Source organism: Paroedura picta, chromosome 2 (genome assembly GCF_049243985.1).
Source record: "Paroedura picta isolate Pp20150507F chromosome 2, Ppicta_v3.0, whole genome shotgun sequence".
NCBI lineage: Eukaryota > Metazoa > Chordata > Lepidosauria > Squamata > Gekkonidae > Paroedura > Paroedura picta.
The window spans coordinates 182,000,345-182,025,063 of NC_135370.1; the positions used below are offsets into that span (position 1 = coordinate 182,000,345).

Consider the following 24,719-nt stretch of genomic DNA (forward strand, 5'->3'; position numbering starts at 1 on the left):
AGAGCAGACAAATCTCACAACCAGGCTTCTATAGAAAGAAAGCTTTCATTGGAAGTAGATCTGAACACCTAAACATCTGAAGTCAAGACTGTTCGATATCGGGGAAGCAAGCAGTTATCAATACAATTCTCCCACCGAAACCAGACCCGTTCCCAAGGGGGGGGGGGTGTCATCCTCCACCCAGGTGCCATCCTGGGCTTCCTGCCAAAGTGTCTCTGTTGGCGTGGCCTTGGTCAGCTCGGCGCCTCAAACTACAGATAAGATGTTTACAGGGACACTGCTAACAAAGTATCACAGCAGGGAGAACATGCAGTGTGAAAAGCCAGGGGTGAATCAAAGGAAGGAGAGGGGATTAAAGGAATACTAGAGCCATGAGCATAGTGGTTACATAGGATCACAGAATCACAGAATCCTAGAGTTGGAAGGGGCCATAGAGGCCATCTAGTCCAACCCCCTGCTCAACGCAGGATCAGCCCTAAGCATCCTAAAGCATCCAAGAAAAGTGTGTATCCAACCTTTGCTTGAAGACTGCCAGTGAGGGGGAGCTCACCACCTCCTTAGGCAGCCTATTCCACTGCTGAACTACTCTGACTGGGAAAAGTTTTTTCCTGATATCTAGCCTACATCGTTGTACTTGTAGTTTAAACCCATTACTACCTGTCCTTTACTAGAGCCCCCCCCCCTGTCATTGGAGGAGTCGTCCGCCACCCCCCTGGAAGTTGGCAGGAGAGCTGCCTGGTCCCAATCCCCTCCGGAGGGAGACGTGGGTAGAGCCTCCAACTCCAGGCAGGGAAACCCCTGGGCATTTGGAGACGGCTCCTGGGGCGGGCAGGGAGTGCACCTGGGGCCAAGGCCACAGAGTCCACCGGAGGCTGGCATCATCCCTGCCCGATCGACAGCGCGGCTCCCAGGGGTGGGGGGCAGCGCGCCCCTGAGCATGTGCAGAGTCCCTGCCCCCCGCCGGTTCTCTTAAGGCGGCGCGCGCTCCAAAGGGGCGGAGGCGGCTGGCTTGCGGGGAGCCTCCCTCGGCTCGGCTCCTTCCCCGGTCTCCTCGGGAGCAAGCGTCTCCCTCCGCCCCTCCCGCTCCTCCCCACCCCGTCGGCGATCCTCCCTGCCCCCCTCCCTCCCTCCCTCCCTCCCTCTGCGGGCGGCCGGCGGAGCGGCGCAGTGGCTCCGTGCGTCCCGTCGAGGCCCGGCTGGCTGGCTGGCCGATGGAGGCGGCGGGCCCGTACCGCTGCCGCGGCCTGCGGAGCCTGGCGGGCGGTCAGTCGGCGTTGCCGAGCTCGCTGCTGTTCGCGGCGGGGCTGGTGGGCAACGGGCTGGCGCTGGGCCTGCTGCGCCACCACCACCGGCGCGCCCGGCTCCTGCGCGGCGGCCGCCCTGCGCGCCCGTCGGCCTTCTACCTGCTGGTGAGCGCGCTGGCCGCCACCGACCTGCTGGGCAAGTGCCTGCTCAGCCCCATCGTGCTGGCCGCCTACGCGCGCAACCGCAGCCTCAGCGAGCTCTGGCCGTCGGGGGCCGTCGGGGAGGCGGGCGGGGGCGCGCCGGGCGGCCTGTGCCAGCTCTTCGCCTTCCTCATGGCCTTCTTCGGCCTGGCGCCCACGGCGCTGCTGCTGGCCATGGCGCTCGAGTGCTGGCTGTCGCTGGGCCGGCCCTACTTCTACGAGCGCCACACGAGCCGGCGTCGGGGCGCGCTGCTGACGGGCGCCGCCGTGGCGCTGTGCGGGCTCGTGTGCGCGCTGCCGCGGCTGGGCTTCGGCGCCGCCGTGCAGTACTGCCCGGGCACCTGGTGCTTCATCCGCATGGCCGGGCCCGGCAGCGCCTACGCCGCCCTCTACGCCAGCCTGCTCGGCCTGCTCGTCCTGCTCGTCGCCCTCTGCAACCTGGGCAGCATGCGCAGCCTCTACGGCATGGCGCGCCGCCAGCCGCCCCGCACCGCAGCCCTGCCCGCCGCCGGCGCCCGGCGCCTCCAGGAGCTCGGCCACCTGGCCCTGCTCGCGCTCATGACCGTCCTCTTCACCGTCTGCTCCCTGCCCGTCATCGTGAGTAGCCGGGAGGGAGGCCGGGAGGGCGGGAGGGAGGGCGGGAGAGGAAGGGGACAGCCGGGAGCCGCGCCGTCGAAATGCTATTCGGAACACGCCCCCGCCCCCGGACCCTCTTCCTCCCGGGCCAAGCTGGAGTCCTCCCGGCGGGGCCCAAAGGGCAAGGTGTCCAACTTCCGAGGGAGGGCGTCTGGGGAGATCACGCAGAAGGACCACTGGAAGGGGATCCGTTCCCCTTGGGCAAAACGACTTTTCTCCCTGGAAGGGGACACTCCGGAACATCACCCGTCTGCTCCACCCCTCCCCGATCTCCAGATCGGAGTTGGGAACTTAGGGTAGTCAAACTGCGGCCCTCCAGATGTCCATGGACTACTATTCCCAGGAGCCCCCTGCCAGCGAACGCTGGCAGGGGGCTCCTGGGAATTGCAGTCCATGGATATCTGGAGGGCTGCAGCTTGACTACCCCTGAAAGAAGAGCAGGCTTATTAATAACCACTTTACACTGACTGAAGGAGTCTCAAAGCGGCTCCCCTTCTCACCCCGGCAGGCACTCTGTGAGGGAGGTGGGGCTGAGGGAGCTCCGAGAGATCTGGGGATGGCTCAAGGTTGCCCAGCTGGCTGCCTGTGGAGGAGAAGTGGGGAGTCCAACCCGGTTCACCAGATTAGAGGCTGCCCCTCTGAGAGGTGGACTGTGCCTAGCACCTTCCTGTTTACAAATACGTTCGCACCCAGAACACACACCCCCCCAGTGCTCTGTGGTTCAGGAGGGAATGCTCTTGTGCAAAATGTTTTCACTCTGGTTTCCTTCTGCCAGCGCCAGCGAGTTAGGGCTGTTCTCGCAGAACAGTTCTCTCAGAGCTCCCTCAGCCTCACCTTCCTCACACCGTGTCTGTTGTGGGGAGAGGAAGGAAAGACAATTGTAAGCCACTTTGATGCTCCTTCAGGCAGTGAAAAGCAGGGTATAAAAACCAACTCTTGTTCCAGAGCCAGCTTGGTGTTGTGGTTAAGAGCGACAGCATCTAATTGGGAGAATCAGGTTTGATTTCCCACTCATCCTCCACATGCAGCCAGCTGGGAGACCTTGTTCCAGTTCTCTTCAAACTGTTTGTCAGTTCTCTTGGAGCACTTTGAGGCCCACCTATCTCCCGGGGTGTCTGTTGTGGGGAGAGGAAAGGAAAGGCCCTTGGGACTCCTCTAGGTTGTGGTGCAATGGGTAGAGCACGTCGTCCGTCCCCCCCCCCCCCCGACCTTTTGGGCACTTCTGTGATGCTGACCTGTGGGAAAAGCAACAAAATGGCTGCCTCAGGAGGCGGAGCCAGTCACAAAAGGATGGCCATTCAGTCACACAGTTGCCGCCAAAGTAACATTTTAGAAAAATCCGCACTGCCAATCAAATCTCCAGTGGCCAATGAGAATCCTTGCTGGTCAAAAGCCTTGCCTGGCCCCGCCCACTCCTTAAAATCGCTTGGCAGGCTCAGTAAAAGTTGCCAGTGGGGGCCATGTTGGGGGCCCCTGGGCTCAAGGGTTGGACCTGGTAGCCCTAAGGTCAAATCCGCTGAGTGACCTCGAGTCAATCCTACTCTCTCAGCCTACGCTGCCTCGCAGGGTTGTTGTGAGGATAAGGTGGAGGTGAAGTGAAACGTGTAAGGTCTATTGGATGCTGACGGGTTTGGATTTTTTTAGGAAAATGGGGTCCCCCTGGGGAGACTTTGGGTAAGGCTGCTGTTCTCGGCTCCTCTTTGGGGCCCCTGGTCACACAGGGGACGCGTGTCCCAGACATGACAGTGAGCTCCTAAAATGGCCTGTGTGGCCCCCACAGTCGCCCGCCAAAATGAAGCGAGCCCCGAGGGATTTCAAAGAATCACAAATGCCTGGCAGCAGGAACATTCCCTGGATCCCTGGATCCCGCTCCACTGGCAAGGGCAGGGGATAAACGGAAGTTACAAAGCGACACAATTTAGGGCTTCGTTCTTGGGGGGGGGAGGGCATGGTCCAGGGGCAGAGCAGCTGCTTGGCTTCCATGAGTCCCCGGGTTCAATCCCCCACAGTTAAAAGGAATGGGATGGAGCTGATCCTTAAGGCTGAACCTGCACTGAGCAGGGGGTGGGACTGGATGGCCTTCATGGCCCCTTCCATCTCTAAGATTCTAGGAGTCTAGTTCAGCCGTGGAAGGGGCTGCCTAAGGAGGTGGGGAGCTCCCCCTCACTGGCCGTCTTCAAGCAGCGGCTGGACAGATCCTTCTCCTGGATGCTGGAGGCTGATCCTGCACTGAGCAGGGGGTGGGACTAGATGGCCTGCATGGCCCCTTCCCACTCTGGGATTCTAGGAGTCTAGTTCAGCAGTGGAAGGGGCTGCCTAAGGAGGTGGGGGGCTCCCCCTCACTGGCCGTCTTCAAGCAGCGGCTGGACAAATCCTTCTCCTGGATGCTGGAGGCTGATCCTGCCTTGAGCAGGGGGTGGGACTAGATGGCCTGCATGGCCCCTTCCCACTCTAGGATTCTAGGAGTCTAGTTCAGCAGTGGAAGGGGCTGCCTAAGGAGGTGGGGAGCTCCCCCTCACTGGCTGTCTTCAAGCAGCGGCTGGACAGATCCTTCTCCTGGATGCTGGAGGCTGATCCTGCACTGAGCAGGGGGTGGACTAGATGGCCTGCATGGCCCCTTCCCACTCTAGGATTCTAGGAGTCTAGTTCAGCAGTGGAAGGGGATGCCTGAGGAGGTGGGGAGCTCCCCCTCACTGGCTGTCTTCAAGCAGCGGCTGGACAGATCCTTCTCCTGGATGCTGGAGGCTGATCCTGCACTGAGCAGGGGGTGGGACTAGATGGCCTGCATGGCCCCTTCCCACTCTGGGATTCTAGGAGTCTAGTTCAGCAGTGGAAGGGGCTGCCTAAGGAGGTGGGGAGCTCCCCCTCACTGGCCGTCTTCAAGCAGCGGCTGGACAGATCCTTCTCCTGGATGCTTGAGGCTGATCCTGCCCTGAGCAGGGGGTGGGACTAGATGGCCTCCATGGCCCCTTCCCACTCTGGGATTCTAGGAGTCTAGTTCAGCACTGGAAGGGGCTGCCTAAGGGGGTGGGGAGCTCCCCCTCACTGGCAGTCTTCAAGCAGCGGCTGGACAGATCCTTCTCCTGGATGCTTGAGGCTGATCCTGCCCTGAGCAGGGGGTGGGACTAGATGGCCTCCATGGCCCCTTCCCACTCTGGGATTCTAGGAGTCTAGTTCAGCAGTGGAAGGGGCTGCCTAAGGAGGTGGGGAGCTCCCCCTCACTGGCCGTCTTCAAGCAGCGGCTGGACAGATCCTTCTCCTGGATGCTTGAGGCTGATCCTGCCCTGAGCAGGGGGGTGGGACTAGATGGCCTCCATGGCCCCTTCCCACTCTGGGATTCTAGGAGTCTAGTTCAGCAGTGGAAGGGGCTGCCTAAGGAGGTGGGGAGCTCCCCCTCACTGGCCGTCTTCAAGCAGCGGCTGGACAGATCCTTCTCCTGGATGCTTTGGGCTAATCCTGCGTTGAGGGGGTTGGACTAGAAGGCCTGTATGGCCCCTTCCCACTCTAGGATTTTAGGAGTCTAGTTCAGCACTGGAAGGGGCTGCCTAAGGGGGTGGGGAGCTCCCCCTCACTGGCCATCTTCAAGCAGCAGCTGGACAGATCCTTCTCCTGGATGCTTTGGGCTAATCCTGCCCTGAGCAGTGGGTGGGACTAGATGGCCTGCATGGCCCCTTCCCACTCTAGGATTCTAGGAGTCTAGTTCAGCAGTGGAAGGGGCTGCCTAAGGAGGTGGGGAGCTCCCCCTCACTGGCCGTCTTCAAGCAGCGGCTGGACAGATCCTTCTCCTGGATGCTGGAGGCTGATTCTGCCCTGAGCGGGGGGTGAGACTAGATGGCCTGTATGGCCCCTTCCCACTCTAGGATTCTAGGAGTTTAGTTCAGCAGTGGAAGGGGCTGCCTAAGGAGGTGGGGAGCTCCCCCTCACTGGCCGTCTTCAAGCAGTGGCTGGACAGACCCTTCTCCTGGATGTTTGAGGCTGATCCTGCACTGAGCAGGGGGTGGGACTAGATGGCCTGCATGGCCCCTTCCCACTCTAGGATTCGAGGAGTCTAGTTCAGCAGTGGAAGGGGCTGCCTAAGGAGGTGGGGAGCTCCCCCTCACTGGCCCTCTTCAAGCAGCGGCTGGACAGATCCTTCTCCTGGATGCTTGAGGCTGATCCTGCACTGAGCAGGGGGTGGGACTAGATGGCCTGCATGGCCCCTTCCCACTCTAGGATTCGAGGAGTCTAGTTCAGCAGTGGAAGGGGCTGCCTAAGGAGGTGGGGAGCTCCCCCTCACTGGCCGTCTTCAAGCAGCGGCTGGACAGATCCTTCTCCTGGATGCTTGAGGCTGATCCTGTCCTGAGCAGGGGGTGGGACTAGATGGCCTGCATGGCCCCTTCCCACTCTAGGATTCTAGGAGTCTATGATTCTATGATGGGAACGACCTCTGCCGGAGACCCTGGAGAGCAGCTGCCAGTCAGAGTAGACAAGACTGTCCCTGACCGATGGTTGGTGAGATTCAGCAAAGGGGCTCAGGGCCTACAGTCTCTTGGCCTACAGAAAGTGCTGGAGTCAATCCCCGGCATCTCCCGTTGAAAGGATGAGCTTAGCGGGTAACGTCAGCGGCCTGATGTGAAAGACCTCACTCTGGAGAGCTGCTGCCAGCCTGAGCCGACAACGCTGATTTTGATGGGCCAGTTCAAGGCAGCTTCATTTTTTTTTTAATGCAGTCGGATTTCAGAGCAGGGTTCAGGTTCAGCTATGTTACCTGCAGCCGTTCTGCCTAACCTGTTTCTTCTCCACATGTATCTTCTTTATCTTTCTTTAGTATCTTTCTTCTGCAGAGCACGGGGTGTGTTTTGGTTTTACCCACAGTTCCTTGCGGCAGGAACGAAGGCTGCCTTGCCGTCGCAAATGATCCCACCCCCCACCCCCCGAGAACAGAGTGATTTACCTTCGAATCTTTGAATCCTTCCTACTCACTACATGGGAGGAGGGGCACCTTGGCTCTCTGCCGGAGTTTTCTGCCACTTACCTAGCCCGCCCCCTCCTGCAGCCATTTTGCCAGGAATGAGAAGGCCGGTCCCCATCCTGGGTGGCCCCTTGCAATTCCTTACCCGGGTCTGGAGGCTGCAGGCCTCAGATCAAGCAGGGGACCCCGGTTAGTTGCAGAGACTACATTTCTCGGATGCTAGGCTAAAGGAAAGGGGAACAACTGACAAACACAATTGGGGGGGAGCAACTTATTTGCAATTCTTCCTTTCTTTGGCCACTGCATGTCTTAAGAGCAAGAAATGGCACAGAGCTTGAGGCTCCTTGGCACCTGCCAAGTCCTTAGAATTCAAGACCAGTTAGTTGATTAATTCTTGGAAGGAGCTAAACGCCCGTTGGGAAAGGATGAATTATGGTATGGTTGTGAAACGTCTGCCTTCATGCTCGTATGCAAACCGTCGGATAACCGCTTTACATTCCTAGCTTCAGTTTGTGTGTGTGTGTGTTTTAAAAAGATGTCAGTAGCACATCATCCGAATACTCTATCCTCTGCAGGAGACGGGACAAGTATTTCCAGATGAGTCAGAGCAAGGGAATTTATTAAAAACTAATTGATTCTTGGGAATCCGCTGTTAACGTCCCAGGACCCGTGGGCGATCGGGGCCCAGCCCTCGAGGGAGCAGAACGTTGGGGAAGGCTCCCAGAGAGCCCTGCAATTCCATAAAATAAAGGGAAACTTTGTTTTCAATTAGTAAGCGGGTGGGATCGGAGCACCGTCCCAGGAGCGGTTGAAGGACTTGCAGGGCCCTAGCAGAACACAATTGCGGCAGGATCAGCCCCCCCGGGAAGTCCCACATGGATAAACTGGCCCTGTACCTTCCCTGTAATGAAAGGCTGAAGAATTCTTCATGTGTAAGTTTCTGTTAGTTCAGGAAGGGGAGGTTTCTGTTCCCCATAGGCTCTGTCCCCCCCCCCCAGTGGTTGATTCAGTTTTACATCTGGCGTACCTGCAGATTTTTGCCCCAAATCTTTGCCCCAACTGCAGGTTTTTGCCCCAAATATACACCAGAGCCTTTTGTGGCGCAGAGTGGTATGGCAGCTGACATGCTGTCTGAAGCTCTGCCCATGAGGTTGGGAGTTCAATCCCAGCAGCCGGCTCAAAGTTGACTCAGCCTTCCATCCTTCCGAGGTCAGTAAAATGAGTACCCAGCTTGCTGCTGGGGGGTAAACGGTAATGACTGGGGAAGGCACTGGCAAACCATCCCGTATTGAGTCTGCCATGAAAACGCTAGAGGGCGTCACCCCAAGGGTCAGACATGACACGGTGCTTGCACAGGGGAGACCTTTACCTTTTTATACACCAGTGTAATATAGAAGTGACCAGTAGGGTGAGCCAAGAAAGTGCAGAACAGGAACTCAAAGTGCAGAACAGGAACCCAAAGAACCAGGGACAAGCCAGGTAAATAGAATGCAGGATAGCCCTGGAACTTTGCCAGTTTAGAAAAGAGACAACTAAAACTGGGGGTGGTGGTGGTGATAGACCTTGATAAAATGATGCCCAGGTAGAGTTGGCAAAGAGAACTCTTTCTCCCTCTAGATCTTGGAATCCAGTGAAACTGGGATATTTCTGGATCCCTGTTATTAAAACATGGAACTGGCTGCAGGCATAGGCAGCTTTAAAAGAACAGATTTATGGAGGAAAGGTCTCAGTAGCTGCCAGCCCTGGTGACATGCTAAAGAGAACCTCCATGTTCAGAGGCAGTCAGCCTTTGAAGTGCCCTCAGAGGGAGGCCTTATCCTCTGTGCCAGGGGTGGCCAAACTGGGACTCTCCAGATGTTCATGGACTACAGTTGCTATGAGCCCCTGTCAGCATGGTCCGTTGGCAGGGGCTCATAGGAACTGTAGTACATGAACCATCTGGGAAAAGAACAGAAGAGGGTGACCCAGGTGATGGGGGGCTGGAGCCCCTTCCTTAGGGGGAAATGCGGAAGAGTCTTGGACTCTTCCTTTTAGTAAAGAGACAGCTGGGGGGGGGCATGATAGAGGATTGCAAAATGATGCATGGGATGGAGACAGTAGGCAAGGAAAATGTTTTCTCCCTCTCTGAAAATACTAGAACCTGAAGGCATCCAGTGAAGCTGATGGGCAGTAGGTTCAGGATGGACAAAAGGAAAGGCAACTTTACATAGGGAGTGGCTAAAATATGGAATGGGTATAGTCATGTCCAAAGAAATGGATGACTTTGAAAGGGAATTAGATGGAGTCATGGTGGAGAGGTCTACCAGTAGCTCCTAACCATGCTAACTAAAGGAAACCTCCATGTTCAGAGGCACTAAAGCTCTGAATCCCAGTTGCAGGGGGCAACCTTAGGGGAAGGTCTCAGCCTCTATGCCTTGTTGTTGATAGCCACAAAAACGAACCTGTTTAAAAGGAGACCAGATAGATTTATGGAGGATGTTCATCAGTGGCTACTAGCCCCAGTGACTGATTAGAACCTCCATGTTCAGAAGCACTATGCCTCTGAATCTCAGAGCCAGGAGGCAACATCAGGAGAAGGCCTTGGCCTCCATGTCGTCTGCTTTGATAGGATAGCTCTGTTGATATTCCATGTATGCCTGGTGATTTGTATTTCCCAGTTACTTTCTATGCAGCAATCACTTTGTAAACACTGTAAATTCTTCAGAGCTGTAAGTTCCTTCTTCTTGGAAGGAATACGCCATTCTTTCATTTCTTCTGTATCATTTCTCAGTATGCATCTTTTTAATTTTTGGCCTCTTGAGTTAGTGTATTTCCATTTTGATTTTTCAGCATACTTTAAATTTCCCTTTGCGATCTTGGATCTTGTGGAACAGATCTTTTGTTCTTCCTCTTTTTGTTGTTCTCTTCCATTTCTTTACACTGGCTATTGTAATCCTTCTCTTTGTTTCTATGTGTGAGCTACCAGAATGCTGCCTTTAGGCTTCTGGTTCTATTTCTGTCACATTTTACCTCTTGTCTATCTTTAGCAATTTTAAGAGATTCATCAGTCATCCATCAAGGCTTTTCATTTCTTTTGACTACAGGAATAGCCTTTGCACATTCTTCCTTGATAATATCTCCTGTTTCCACCCACACTTCTTCTGGTTCACGGTCACTTGAACTTAGTAATGCAAATGTGGTTTTTACATGTTCATTAAACTTTTCAGGGAATGTTGTTTAGATTGTGTTTTGACACCAAGAATGTTTGGGTGTTTTTCTTCTTCAGCTTTATTTTAGTTTCCGATATGAACAGTTTATGGTTAGCTTCTGATTTTATTTTAGCGGTGAGAATAGAGCCAGCATAGTGTAGTGGCTAAGAGTGGCAAATTCTAATCTGGAGGGTCGGGTTTGATTCCCCACTCGTCCACCTGCAGCCAACTGGGTGGCCTTGGGCTAGTGACAATTCTCTCAGAGCTGTTTTTGCAGAGCAGTTCTGTTAAAGCTCTCTCAGCACCATCTCCCTCCCCGAGTGTCTGGTGTGATGAGGGGAAAGCTGTTTGTAAGCGCTTTGGGACAAGTGTTTGGTTTATGACAGTAGACTTTAAGCCCTTGTCCAGAAACCCCTGAGTCCACCAAATCTTCTTCCAAACCCCGATATTCAACAGAAAATACCAGACCCGCCTCTTCCTGTCAGCTCTTATGAGTACAGAAAGAAACCATCAACTTAGCTCTCTCTGTTTCTCTCCCCGGCTCTCAAGACCCATTGTCCAGTGCCTCAGAGGGAGCCAAACTTATGTCTTTCCAGAAATCTGCAGCTTCTGGTGTAAAACCACAGCTGTTCATTCACTGATGTTCCGCTTTCTTAATTTGCACAGTCCCTTCCTTGAATGACTGGGCACTCCGTGCCTTGTTGCTCACATTTCCCCAAATATGAAATAGTACAGATGCACTGGGACACCAACATGGCAATAATAAATCCAAATAGAGTCGCCTCTCTTCAGTTTCGGATGTTTTTTAATTCTTACTTCATAGAAGCCCCAACGCGTTTCGCCTTCTGGCTTTATCAAGGGACAAATTATTAGCGTTCCTCTGGAACGCCATTAGCTAGGAGTAGCTGCGGTTAATAGGACCTTATACTCTGTCCAAGAGACAAGTATTTGCTTATATGAAGTTTGTCTGAAACACTAATAATTTCTCCCAAAAGCAGAACTTAGCGAGCTGACGGTTCACGTGGACAGGATCGCATTGAATTGGATTGGATTTGGAATAAGATTTTGATGGACCATTTAGCGGAATCCATATGCCCGTGAGCTGAGGCCTTGACATCGGATATACAGGCACCCCAGTTCCCAGAAATGTTGCATTCAGAGATCCCCCTCTTGAATCAGACCAATCCTACTAGTTTTCCAAAAGTGGCCGGGTGTTCAAAAAGCAACAACCCTTCTTGCAAGGCATCTTGGTTTCTGAAGTCCTAAGTTGGTGGTTTATCATGCCCCTTCTGGGCCACCATACATGGCTAGTTTCTTATCTCAGCCACCAACCCCCTCTCTTGTTTGCAATGGGTAATGAGACTTATCTTCCTCACAGGGCTGTCCTAACAGCCCTGTAAGGTAGGCCAGTATCATGCCTGTACTGAGTGGGTTTGGGAAACCCAGGCTTTGTCTAAGGTCACTGAGGGCAGGAGCCCCCAACTTTTCTGATCCTGTGGGCACATCTGACATGTTGAGAGTGCTGTGGGCTCCACCCCAAAATGGCTGCCACAGGAGGCGGAGCCAAGAACAAAATGGCTGCTGTGGGCTTGCATGCTCTCTGCTGCCACCTTGTTGGATCCATGGGCCAAGGATCGTGGCAGCCCTGGAATGGCTGAAGTCTTCATTAGTGATCAGCTCATAGTACCATAACTGCATCCTGAACAGACTCCCCAAGATAGACGTACATGAAACAAGAGATCCACTCACGTCCACCGGTGATTGGTTACTGGCGGTTTGAATTGATTGGCTCCTTGGTGGATCTTGCCGCGAGCCATTCAACCAGGGTGTAAACTGCACGGAGCTTTTATTCCAACTCCAGATCGATTCAGTCCCTGCCCTCTACACAGAATGCGATTTCCGTTTGGATTTGGAGCGATTTAAAATTTCCTTCTGCAGCAAGAAGGATTGACCCGGAGTTACCCTACCTTTATTGTGCTATATCTCAGACTGCTTTTAATCCTCAATATCCAGGTTGGTGGTAGAGAACCTCTGATAGGCTACACCTGGTCATGTGACAAGCTTGCCTTAAAGGAGAAGTCCCTAATTTCAACTTCTGTCGGTCCTGGATTTTTCCTCCCTCCTCTGCCTTTTTCGATCCTCTCCCCCCCTCCAAGAAAAGAAAGAGGCTCCCTACCTGGCTCCTCTTCCCCCCCCTTCAAGAAAAGAAAGAAAGAGGCTTGGCTCCCCCCCCCCACCTTCTGAGCCTCCCTAACCACGTGCAGAAGACTTTCCTGTTTCAATGGGGAGTGGGGGGGTGGGAGAGGAAGACCCGAGTTCAAAGCGATCTGAATTCAACAGGATTGACAATGGAATAAAGAAAGTAAGTGCAGACTCTGCCCAGGCTGTGGCTATCTGCTATTAATCCAGTGGTCCCCACAGGGAAACCAGCCAGACCTGAGCCAATCGGTGTCTCTGAATTACAATCCTGCCTCGCACCTGAGCTCGGTCCTCGGCAGGTCTGCCTGCACAACACAACCGTCCCAAGTTACAATGTTCATCTGCAACCCCATCTTAGATGGAACATCATGGGCAACTGGTGCCTTCACTGGTGCCAGTGTGGATCTTTTGCCTGCAAAGCCGATGCTCTGCCAACGAGCCGGGCCCCAGATATTACCCAACACAACATCCCCGTGGGAACGCGCAAAGCCCAAGACAACAGAGCAGGGGTAGTCAAACTGCGGCCCTCCAGATGTCCATGGACTACAATTCCCAGGAGCACCTGCCAGCATTTGCTGGCAGGGGCTCTTGGGAATTGTAATCCATGGACATCTGGAGGGCCGCAGTTTGACTACCCCAGCAACAGAGCGTACCGCACGTCACAGTTAAAGGGTATAACATTTGCATCATGCCAATCTTCCTGAAACGGCATCATAATTCTTTAGAAATGACTTACTGGGGGAAGGGTCTGGTTTCCCACGGAAAGAATCCTGCCTCTGCGGAAACCCTGCAGGCAGAGAGGGGAAATTAGTGAGGCTGCATTTCAGGACTTGTGGTCCAGTGAGAACACTGTGCTGTTTAGACAGAAGGAACAATAAAACATAAATGTGTTTTATGTGGTGTGGCTCGGAGTGTTTACAAACGTCACAGAGCTGCAAATTCGATCCGCTCGCCTGGGCTTTGTTTAGGAAGGCATTCCCCCAAGGAAGAAGAAACCCAGAAACAGAGAGCTGGAATGGGGGTCTTCTGGGGTCATCTAGACCAACCCCCTATACTACTCGGGAAATCTGCACCTACTTCTACTTCCCCCACCCCTGCTCCCCAATGACCCCTGCTCTGGGCCCAGAGGAAGGCAAAAAGCCTCCCAAGATCCCTGGGTCAATTCCCTTCCAGACCTCAAAGTGGCAATCGGCATTACCCGGGGCCATGAGAGCTCACCCCCTTCCCTCCCAACTTCTGCCCAAATTCCCAGAATCAGCCCCCTGGCCTCCGTTTAGAGTTCTCCAAAGAGAGAGAGAGAGAGCCCACAACATCCCGAGGAAGCCGTTTCCGCTGGGGAAATGCCCTATCTGCCATAAAATTCTTCCTATTGTTTAACCGCAAGAATCGTCCCGGTATTTTCACAGCTGAGGCCACCTGTACTAGTGGTACGCGTGTTGTCTCTTTTTCAAAAAAATGCGTTGAGCTTAAAAGAAAATTTCAACAGGAATGAGACGTTCAGATAAATTATCGAGGGATAAATCAACACAGAAGCAGCTGGGCCAAGACATGGTCCAGGAAGCAGACAGCCTACCGTAGGGATTCACATCCAGGGGTCTGCGGACCCCCGGAGGTCCACGGGTGCTCTGGAGGGGGTCTGTGGGCTTTATCCTACATTAATGGATTCAGCCACAATCTAGGGAACTGGCCACTTTGATTGCTCCCCCTCCCAAGCATGAGTGAGTTTTCTTGTCTGGGGGCAGAGCTTTAAAGCAGGGGTAGTCAACCTGTGGTCCTCCAGATGTTCATGGACTACAATTCCCATGAGCCCCTGCCAGCGTTGCTGGCAGGGGCTCATGGGAATTGTAGTCCATGAACATCTGGAGGACTACAGGTTGACTACCCCTGCTTCAAACCACCTCCTGTCTCCTCTCCCAGACCTCCTCAAGCCTGCCTCAAGGGGCAGGGCATGGCAGGGAGGCGGGTCCAGTTGACATCACTTCCCGTGTCCCTCAAAGCCTGAAGAATTATTTTGGGAGTTCTTCCATGGTCAAAAGCTTGAAAAGGGCTGGCCTACCATCTCTAAGAACTAGTGAAGGCCAAAGAAAAGCCGGCAGGGCTTTAGCAAAGCGAAAGCTAAGTGGGGGCCTTATCCCCAGAACCAGTTTCCAGGGTGGGAACTAAAAAAACAAAGTCAATTCCTAGAGCGTCCCAGCAACGTGTGATGTCACTTCCGGTCATCTAATAGGTTTGTCAGGTCTTTGGAGACTTGTTGGCAGCCGGGAGGGAGGCCTAGTCTGTCATTGGGGCAGTGTGTGAAATTTGTCTTGGTGTCTCCAGGTTAGGACCCGCTACTCTTAACCACAACTCCCAAGCTGGCTCTTGTTCACATGGTTTACCGCCTGGAGCTCCTGCAGGAAGCAAAGCAGCCAGATAGCTTTACAATTTAATTAATTCGTTAGCAGAGGGGCTGCCCTGTCTGACCACGCCGAAGGTCCACCTAGGCCCCTGTCGAATTTCCTGCAGCAACGGGCGAGATGCTTCTGTAAGGTCTACTCAGAGGTGCCGCCTGCCTTCTGGACGTTCCCTTTTGTGAGCTGGACCTGGACTGTAAATACCTTCGCCGTTGTGGGCCTGATATCAGATCTGCGACTGGGAAGTTCTCTTGGGGGAGTTTTAATAGAGGATAAAGTTAGATTGTTTTGGAGAGGCTATTAAGGCTCGCTGAGTCCTGGGTCGGTAGACAGACATTCCTTGCCTTTTTAAGACACGGCTTAAAAGCATCAGGTTGGAGGGTGGCGGGTGGGGGTCCGCAAACACCCAAGGCTGTCTGATTGAGTCACTTCCCGGAGAAGGGATCGGGCAGCCTATCTCAACCGTTTTAGCGTCAAGAAACTCCTGAAATATCCTTCAGGCTTCAAGAAACCCCAGAAGTGATGTCAGCTGGCCACACCTTCCTGCCACGCCCCCGGAAATCACGTGTCACCAGGAGTGACATCACGCAGACGCTGGTTGAGAAAGCCTGATTGGGTGGGTGGTGTGACCGTAGATGGTCATGCTGACCCACCCAACCCCTCCCAAAATGGTCAATGATGGGCCTGGGGTGGGTGGGAAGGGGAGGAGCCCCAGTGGGCATGTACAGAGCTCTGTTTCCCATGTTCTGCATGATTGCGCCACTTCTGGGGTTTCTCGAAGCCTGAAGGATGTTTCAGGGATTTCTCAACAGTAAAAAAGTTGAGAGAGGCTGCTTGAGGCTGACTCTGCATGGAGCAGGGTGGGTTGGACTAGATGGCCTGCATGGCCCCTTCCCACTCTGGGATTCTAGGAGTCTAGTTCAGCATTGGAAGGGGCTGCCTAAGGAGGTGGGGAGCTCCCCCTCACTGGCCGTCTTCAAGCAGCGGCTGGACAAATCCTTCTCCTGGATGCTTGAGGCTGATCCTGCACTGAGCAGGGGGTGGGACTAGATGGCCTACATGGCCCCTTCCCACTCTAGGATTCTATGCACCACCTGCCTGGAGTCCCAGGGAGAAGCAACCAAACAACCAAGTAGGATTTGGGTTATAGGACCAACCAAATTAAAATGACAAAAAACTGAAAGCCACACAGATAGTGAACACAGTACATCCAAAATGACTGTCGGATCGAATTTGCAGCAAGCTGTACAGAGTTCCTAATAATTAGTCCAAGTAACTCTGTGAGTCACATAGAACAATGCGACTGTAATCTCTGGCATCAAAAGGCAGCTCAGTTTTGCATAGTTTGCGGAAGGGAAAACAAAAGCCAGCCTAGAAATGAAGCCAGGAGCCTGAAGTTCGAGCAGGAGAAAAAATAAAAGAAAGCACAACTGTTGGTCACACGGCGTGCATAATTATGGGATTAAAAAAGACACACAAATATACTGTTATAATGAATTGTCAAAGAACTGTTAAAAACGATTAAACCATAAAGAAACATCCAAAAATACCAGTAAAAGGTCAAATAAGCCCCAAGATAAAGTTGCTTACCCCAATTGTGGGATTGTGAGGGTTGTGAGTGTCCTGCATAATGCAGGGGGTTGGACTAGATGACCCAGGAGGACCTTTCAAACTCTATAATTCTATGGTTCTATGATTCAATTCCAAAGGATCACAGTCATGATTACACAAAGAAGGGGAGCCATCTTTTCTATCCCACTTTTCACTACCCAAAGGATTCCGACAGCAGCTTCCTCTCCCCACCATAGACTGATTCTGTGAAGGTTCAAGGGGGTGGCAGGTGACAGTGGAGGAGCGAGAGGGTTGTGAGTGTCCTGCATAGTGCAGGGGGTTGGACTAGATGACCCAGGAGGTCCCTTCCAACTCTATGATTCTAAATTCCGTCTCAACCTCCGGAAGAAGTTCCTGACAGTCAGAGCGGTTCCTCAGTGGAACAGGCTTCCTCGGGAGGCAGTGGGTTCTCCATCGTTGGAGATTTTTAAGCAGAAGTTGGAGAGCCATCTGACGGAGAGGCTGATTCTGTGAAGGCTCAAGGGGGTGGCAGGTGACAGTGGGTGAGCGAGAGGGTTGGGAGTGTCCTGCATAGTGCAGGGGGTTGGACTAGATGACCCAGGAGGTCCCTTCCAACTCTGTTATTCTATGATTCTAAGACCCCCATAGGTTTTTATTCCTGCACAGGACATCTTTTGTGCAGAATACAAGTGGCTTCAAAGCACCTGAAGGATTTTTAAAGAAAATTTATTTTGAGATTTCTAAACTGCCCCTCTCCAAAACTGATCTCAGGGCAGTGCGCAACAGCAAAAGAATACAAAAACAAACACACAGAGTGAAATTCTAAAATCCAGCTGCAACCAATTTCCATTAACTCCTACGATCCCGCTCTGTTCCAGATGTAGCACCCCAACAAATGCCCATGAAAGGTGGTCTGCAGAAAACCAAAAACCTCGAGGGTCTGAAAGGGGCCACTAGACTCCATCTTTGTCCCATTCATTTATATCATTTATTTATAATCCATCTTCCCTGCCGGGACTCCAAGGGAATTGTGCAGAATCAACAAAAGGAGATACTCGGTCAAACACAATATAGTATTTGGGGTCCTGGAACCCATCAGCTGTCTGAAAAACAGACCTGGCGTAAAATATAAACCTTGGCATGACACATGAAATGATGCAAAGCTACTCAAGGGAAGCCGACCTGCAGTACACACACGGCAGGAACAAGCCCCAGTCGATTATCCCTTTTGCCTCCATAGAATTGGAGTCTGATAATAGATGAACAGCCCCTGGAGTGACCGTAAAACGGGAGAGCCATCTGGATAGGTTTGATTCCCCGTTCCTCCTCCACATGCAGCTACGGCTGGGTGACCTTGGGCCAGTCACAGTCCTGTTCACACATAGCAGTTCTCTCAGAGCTCTCTCAGCCCCACCTGCCTCCCCGGGGGGGGGTAAGAAGGGAAGGCAATTACAAGCTGCTTTGAGACTCTCTCAGGCAGTGAGAATCAAGGTTTAAAAACCAACTCTTCTTCATAATAATAATATGAGTCATAGAATCATAGATTTGGAAGGGGCCATACAGGCCATCTAGTCCAACCCCCTGCTCAATGCAGGATCAGCCCAGAGCATCCTAAAGCATCCAAGAAAAGTGTGTATCCAACCTTTGCTTGAAGACTTCCAGTGAGGGGGAGCTCACCCCCTCCTTGGGCAGCCTATTCCACTGCTGAACTACTCTGACTGTGAAAAACTTTTTCCTGATATCTAGCCTGATTGGATTGTTATCTATCTTGCTCCCAGTAATAGCCAGGCTATGGCCTTCTGTGCCAAGTGGAGTTTCGGAACTGATTTTGAGGAGAGACCGAGGCACCTTACACCCTTCTGATCCAAGCGGCCAGAGCTGCCGTATCAAGAGAGGGTCTATTTTTCAGGTTCTGCTGGGCTGGAAGTAAGACATTTTTGCACCCACATTGACTTCTGGGAAAACTCCAGGCTGCAGCTGGAGGCTGGCAACCCGTGCCCATCCTATACTGTTCAACAGATACAGCCACCAGGGGGCGATCCTGTCTCTCACAGACTTTCCCCAAAAGCATCTTCGGATCGTGCCTTCCTGCTGGCCACCTCCTCGAGCGGCACTGGGTGTGGGGATTTGCCTGGGATTAGTCAGGTGTGGGGTGATGTTTCCCAACGCTGCCCCCCTTCCTGCAATCCCGTGCGGCCTCCTGGCTCATCACTGCGCTCTGTTGCCAACTGGGCAGCCCCTCCGGCGTGATAAGGAAAACCACACAGTGGGACCACCCACAGGGGACAGGGGGCTCGTGTGTGTGTGTGTGTGTTTAAAATAGCTAGAACATGCTCCCTGGACACACAGGGTAAAACAGGGTTCCCCAATGTGCCCGTGGGCACCAGGCCACAAACACTTTACCAGGTGACGCCAAGTGATTTTATGCAAAGTGGGCGGGGCTGTTGCCCAGCAAGGCTTTTTATTGGCCACTGGAAATTTGATTCCCTGGGCGGGTTTTTTAAAAGTCTCTTCGGCAGCTGCTGCCTCTTTGGGGACAGCCATTATGCTCTTGCACCCCTCCATCCACCGTCAAGAGTTCCACAGGCTGAAAGGTTGGGGGGTGTGCTAGGTTCAAAAGAAAAGCGGGGGGCTTGCCCTGCTCAGGACCCTGACACCTTGGCCAGCCTAGTGGAGAAGGAGAATTTGGGGCCGGGATTGGAATCTCGCAGGCCCACAAAGCGCCAAAGAGCAGGCTCAAACTATTTAAACACGCGATGTTCTAAAAGCAGATCGAAAGCCGCTTCAAAGCCTCCCTCCAGCCATCGAGTTTGCAAAGGCATAAAGAGCCTCCAGGAATGAAAACATCAAATTCCTTCAAGGAAGAAATATGGTCCCAATTTACTGGAAAGCCCAAAATAAGGGGAATTGAATTGATTTTTTAAAAAACACCTTCTGGGCCTGTGCTCAGCGTCTCAACGTTGGCGCTGAGCCGCTGTAACTAATAATATTTATTATTAGGTCTGTCTTTCAGTGAAGAAGGTCTTAGTCACCTCGTCAAGTATATATAAATGGGCATGAATAAAATAATGGAGAAAGACACAGCCATTTGCATCTTTAAAGGGCACGTGCGTGAGGCCAGGGAGAGGAGGCAGCAGCTGAAGTACCTGAAGTGGGTCCTGCCCCACATGGCGGTTTTTATCTGAGACCCCCAGATTTGTATCCCGCCTTGTATTGCTTACCCAGCATTGGCTGCTGATTGGCCACTGGAGAGCTGATGCCCTGTGCAGAATCAAATTATATTTTTAACACTCAACAAATCCAATGGCACCTTTAAAACTAAGATTTATTTAAGGCATGAGCTGGGCATGCCTTGAATCAGTCTTTGCACTCTGTGCATGCACTCAAAAGCTCCCGCCTTGAATAAATCTTTGTCAGTCTTATAGGTGCTATCTGACTCTATTTGTGTTGTGCTACTTCAGACCGACACGGCGACCCACTTGAATCTGTTGTTTACTCTCATTCTCCTACCTCTTTCCCAGTGGGTTTTTAAAAAATTACTCCTGTTGTTCCCCACGCTTCTTCTGCATGTCGGTGTGGCTCCGCCTCCTGCAGTGGCCATTTTGACAGCCGGCCCCGCCTCCTGCAGTGGCCATTTTGTGGCTGCATCCAACACGCTTGGTCAGAACAGAGGTACCCGCAGGCTGAAAACCTAGGGGACGTGCATTCAGATTCTTACACAGTTGTAAAGTTTGCTGGGGGAAGATTCAGATGGGGACGGGACAGCCACGGAGCACCTTGGAGGAAAGGGCAGGAAATACATGCTCGAGAGAAGGGGGAAATATCGTGTGCTCTCAGCAGAACATGTATTTCAAGAAATCTGCTATGAAAAATCCTCCACACTAATGAAGGCTAGAGTCCCTCAATACTACGCTTTTATTTATTAATTTATTCATTTAATTCCTTTTGTTCATTCATTCCATTCCTAGGCCGCTGCTCCTAGCTTGGGGCGTCTAACAAGAAAGTTCTGGGTTAAAGAACAGTTCGGGGTCCTTTCCAAATTCGGACCCACGTCCAATTCTGAAAAAACATCTGTCTCCTTAATGAGTCACAAATTAGCCCTTCCTGAGTGCCAGATTTTGCAGAAATTCGTCTGGCTGGGCCGAGGCTTTCAAAGAATTCTACAAAGAACGGAAAGTGGAAAACTGCCCTGACCTGAAAGGTCCCGGACAGGCTGATCTCATCAGATCTCGGAAGCGAAGGAGGGGCGGCCCTGATTGGTTTGGACCAAAGAGGTCCAGAGTTCCAATCCAAAGGCAAAAACTGACAACCCGCCTGTCTCCAGCCGCGAAAAGCCTAGGCAGCCAAATTGGTGTTGGGGTTAAGAGTGACATCTTCTAATCAGGAGAGCCAGATTTGATTCCCCACTCCTCCTCCACATGCAGCCAGCTGGGTGACCTTGGGCTAGTCACAGCCCTGATAGTGCTGCTCTGAGCAGCTCTGTCAGAGCTGTCTCATCCCCTGTCTACCTCACAGGGTGTCTGTTGTGGGGAGAGGAAGGGAAGGCGATTGTAAGCCGCTTTGAGACTCCTACAGGGAGTGAAAAGCAGGGTATAAAACCAACTCTTCTTCTACCTTGACTGCACTTGAAAATTACCTCTTCAAGGAGTGAAGGGGATGTCAGAGGTGATGCTCTGGTTTGGGGGCAAAACTCTATGGTAGAATTAGCTTCTTACCATAGAGTTGTGCCCACCAATTTCACTGATGTGCCTGCATCATTTCTGGGTGACGTAGGCACATCACATTTATTCCTGATTTCCTGCCTGGTGTGTGTCTGTGTGTGTGTGTGTGATTTACCCCAGATCCTGATAGCCCTGAAAAGGAGAAGGGAGATGTTCCAAAATGGGGGGAATCCCCTGACCCCAACTGGGGACTGTTAAGATGCAGGCTTTACCCAAATTTTTGTTATTCTCATCGGCACAGTAAGTTGCAGCTAATAAGACAGCAGCTACCAAAAAGTGTTAAACATACCAGCAAAAAATCAGAACCACTGCCTTGTGCTCTGCCATCCAGATGAAGGCTCAACGGGGTGGCAGGTGACAGTGGATGAGCAATGTGGTTGGGAGTGTCCTGCACAGAGCAGGGGGTTGGACTAGATGACCCAGGAGGCCCCTTCCAACTCTAGGATTCTACAATACCATATATTTATTTCCATGAAAATTAAAGTGTTTGGCACTGTTGTGCCTGCTGAGGACCGGAACTTGAGGTCCAAGTCAGGATCATAATCCTGCGACTGTAATTGGCCAACATGCGGCTGGATCCCAACCGCCAGATCCAACCATTTCACCGTGCCACTGACCAATGGCGTGCACCGCCAGGAATCTCTTGTGGTTAACAGCTGTATATGTGGTGATGGCTTTTTTTGGGGGGGGGAGGTTCTCAGTTCCGATTTAGTTCTCTTGTCCCTTAGAGCGGGGATCAACAAAGAGCTGAAACGCAGTCGCCATTTCCGTGCCGCCTGAATCCACGGATTCGGAGTTGCCTTTGAATGTTTCCCTCCTGCCCCTTGAAGGAAGCACATGACTGTTCATAAACCGCGGAGACAAATTAGTTTCAGAGACTCAAAAGGGCAAAGGAAGCTACAACTGAGTAAACAAATTCTCCAGGTACTTGAGAGAGACATGTGTGAAACAAGAGTTTGAATACACACTTTTCTTGGATGCTTTAGGATGCTTAGGGCTGATCCTGCGTTGAGCAGGGGGTGGGACTAGATGGCCTGGATGGCCCCTTCCAACTCTGTGATTCTGTGATTCTAGGAAACTTACTAATGAGAATAAGGATTCCTTGGAAATGCTCGGATGACTGATTGAAGCCACTTGAGATCTATCAAATGACTCAGCGTAAAGCGGGTCATATCCAGGAATACAACGGGCGCCGAATGTGTGGGTGGTGTAAGTCTTGAGCTGTTGATTCTGGATGGAGATGTGGCTGCGTGGGTGTGTTGTGTGGGTTGTGGTTGTGTGGCTGGGCGTGAGAGGGTGTGATGGGGTGGGCTGAAGGAGGTGGGAGGTGTGCAGGAACATCTGTTTCGGGGGCTGGGAGATGGTGGGGCGGGGCGTTGCAAGGCAGGGATGGAGAGTGGGGTACGGGGGAGTTTCGGGAGAAAGGTGCAGCAGAGGGTGTTTGGAGGGTGGGAGAGGGGGGTGCACGTCTGCCGTGAGCTTTGGAGTTCCTGCTCACTTTGCCTTAGACCACTGAGCTGTCAGGGGTCAGGGAGCTGCCGTTGTGGCATGCTGGCCCATGAGCCACTGCTTGGAGCGTTTCTGGGTCAAGAGGACCGACCAACCGCTATCTCCGCTGCTGTCCCAGGGCCCAGCTGCCGCCACCCCAAACATCAACATGCCTGCAAGGCTGACCTGCAGCCACCTGCCACCCACCCTCACCTGGCCTTGCCACCCTCACGGCCCCCTCCCCTAGCCGGCGACAGCCAAGGGGCTGGGGGGGGGGAGGAACTCCGCCATCTTGGCCACATCCATGGATTGAGCAGTGAGTCTGAGGAAGAGTACTTGCACTCGAAAGCTCACACCTTGAATAAATCTTGGTTGGCCTTAAAGGTCTTTTATTATAGTTACAGAGGACTGGGAAGGGGGAGTTGTGGGGAGGGGCTGTGGCTCAGTGGTTGAGCATCTGCTTGACATGCAAGAGGTCCCAGGTTCGATCCCTGGTTCCTCCATATATAGGATTAGGCCAGGGGTAGTCAAACTGCGGCCTCCAGATGTCCATGGACTACAATTCCCAGGAGCCCCTGCCAGCGATTGCTGGCAGGGGCTCCTGGGAATTGTAGTCCATGGACAACTGGAGGGCCGCAGTTTGACTACCCCTGGATTAGGCAAAATGTGGTGTGGAAATCTACCTGAGATCCTGGAAAACAGCTGCCAGCCTGAGTCGACAATACTTTGCTAGACCAAGAGTATGCTTCAGGAGAAGGCACTTTCATGCATCAACCAGTGGTTGACAAATTTTTGGCTTAGCTGACGAGCCTGCCAAAAATTTATTTCCCCCCCCCCTCCCAATTCACATCCTGCTTTTCTCCCTGATCTGGGACCTAGAGCGGCAGTTCACGTCCTTCTCCCCTGCCCCATTGAATCCCACAACAACCTGTGAGGTACGTCAGGCTGAGAGTATTGAGGGACCCATGTTTGCTCAGCAGGCTTCCACGCCAGAGTGGGGATTCGAACCCGGTCCTCACTGCTCCTTGCCTGGTACCGCGTTCCTCCTCACCTCCAGCGGTGTTCCTCTCCCTCCTGTCCTTTGCGGCAGGGGTCCTCAACCCCTGGTCCACAGCCCGGTGCCGGGCCACAAAGGCCATGGTACCGGGCCGCCAGCGGCCACGCCTACCTCCCCCCCCCCGCAGTGAGAGGGGGGGAAGAGGCAGTCACGGCCGCTGGCATGCCAGCGACACAAACGCGCACGCGCAGAGCTGCCGCGCATGAGCGTTGCGCCCTCTGCTGGCGAAAACACGCACCCGCAGCAGCTCTGCGCATGCACGTTAGCGCCACCTAGTGGCGAAAACGTGCATGTGTGGCTCTCTTCCACCCTCGGAGGCGGCCCCCGACAACAAGAAGATTGGGGACCGCTGCTTTGGGGAGTGAATTTGAGCACGTGTGGCCATCGAGTCTTGAGCTTCACTGGGTTCCCTCCTCTTCTCCCTCCCCAGATCCGTGCTTACGTTGGCGCTTTTGCCCCCGATGACGACGAGAACGCCGACCTCACCGCCCTCCGGATATTTTCCATCAACTCTATCGTCGACCCCTGGGTGTTCATCATCTTCCGGACGTCGGTGTTCCGCAGCTGCCTCCACCGGGTCTCGAGGAGGCTGGGTTCAAAAAGAGCGCCGCACTCTCAGCTCCTGGAAACGTCGACGCGGAAGGAGTCCGGGGAGCTGAAATGAGGACGTGCCTTTCTTCCCTTTCCTGGAGGCAGAGCTGGTGGGAGTTGGGCATCCCGTGGCCCTGTGAAATGGGAGCGAGCGTTCGCTGCAGCCAGGGGAGGAGGAGCGGGGAATCCAACCGGGCTCGCCAGATTAGAAGTCCGCGTTCCTGACCACGATGCCAAGCTGGCTCTCACTGGCTGAGAACCACTTGCTGATTCGCCTACAGCGAGTAAGGAGTCAAGACCAGGCAGGAGAACATTTGCAAGGTGGGAGAAATCTTTTCCGCTGAAGAAATCTTGGCACAGCGCAAGAACGTTTTTCTCTTTCACGTGAAGCGATGATTCAACGTTGGTTGTAAAAAGAAGGGGCCAGCACTAGTAACTTTGTTAGTTGAAGGACTGGGCTTTGGTCAGTTTAGAACAG

The 24,719-nt window shown here is 53.1% G+C and overlaps 1 protein-coding gene and 1 non-coding gene across 2 annotated transcripts; both read left to right on the forward strand.

Moving 5' to 3' along the window:
* Nucleotides 1-1,148: 1,148 nt before the first annotated feature.
* On the forward strand, nt 1,149-24,719 carry PTGDR (prostaglandin D2 receptor). Its single transcript, XM_077324056.1, has 2 exons — nt 1,149-2,042; nt 24,081-24,719. Exons 1-2 carry the CDS (start codon nt 1,212-1,214, stop codon nt 24,312-24,314), a joined length of 1,065 nt encoding a protein of 354 aa, XP_077180171.1. The 5' UTR covers nt 1,149-1,211; the 3' UTR covers nt 24,315-24,719.
* On the forward strand, nt 23,022-23,096 carry TRNAV-GAC (transfer RNA valine (anticodon GAC)). Its single transcript has one exon. It is a non-coding gene; the product is annotated as a tRNA-Val (tRNA).

Coding starts and splice junctions, on each gene's coding strand:
- PTGDR (XM_077324056.1), top strand. CDS start 1,212: ATGGAGGCGGCGGGCCCGTACCGCTGCCGCGGCCTGCGGAGCCTGGCG. Junction 2,043..24,080: donor TCTGCTCCCTGCCCGTCATC/GTGAGTAGCCGG, acceptor CTCCCTCCCCAG/ATCCGTGCTTACGTTGGCGC.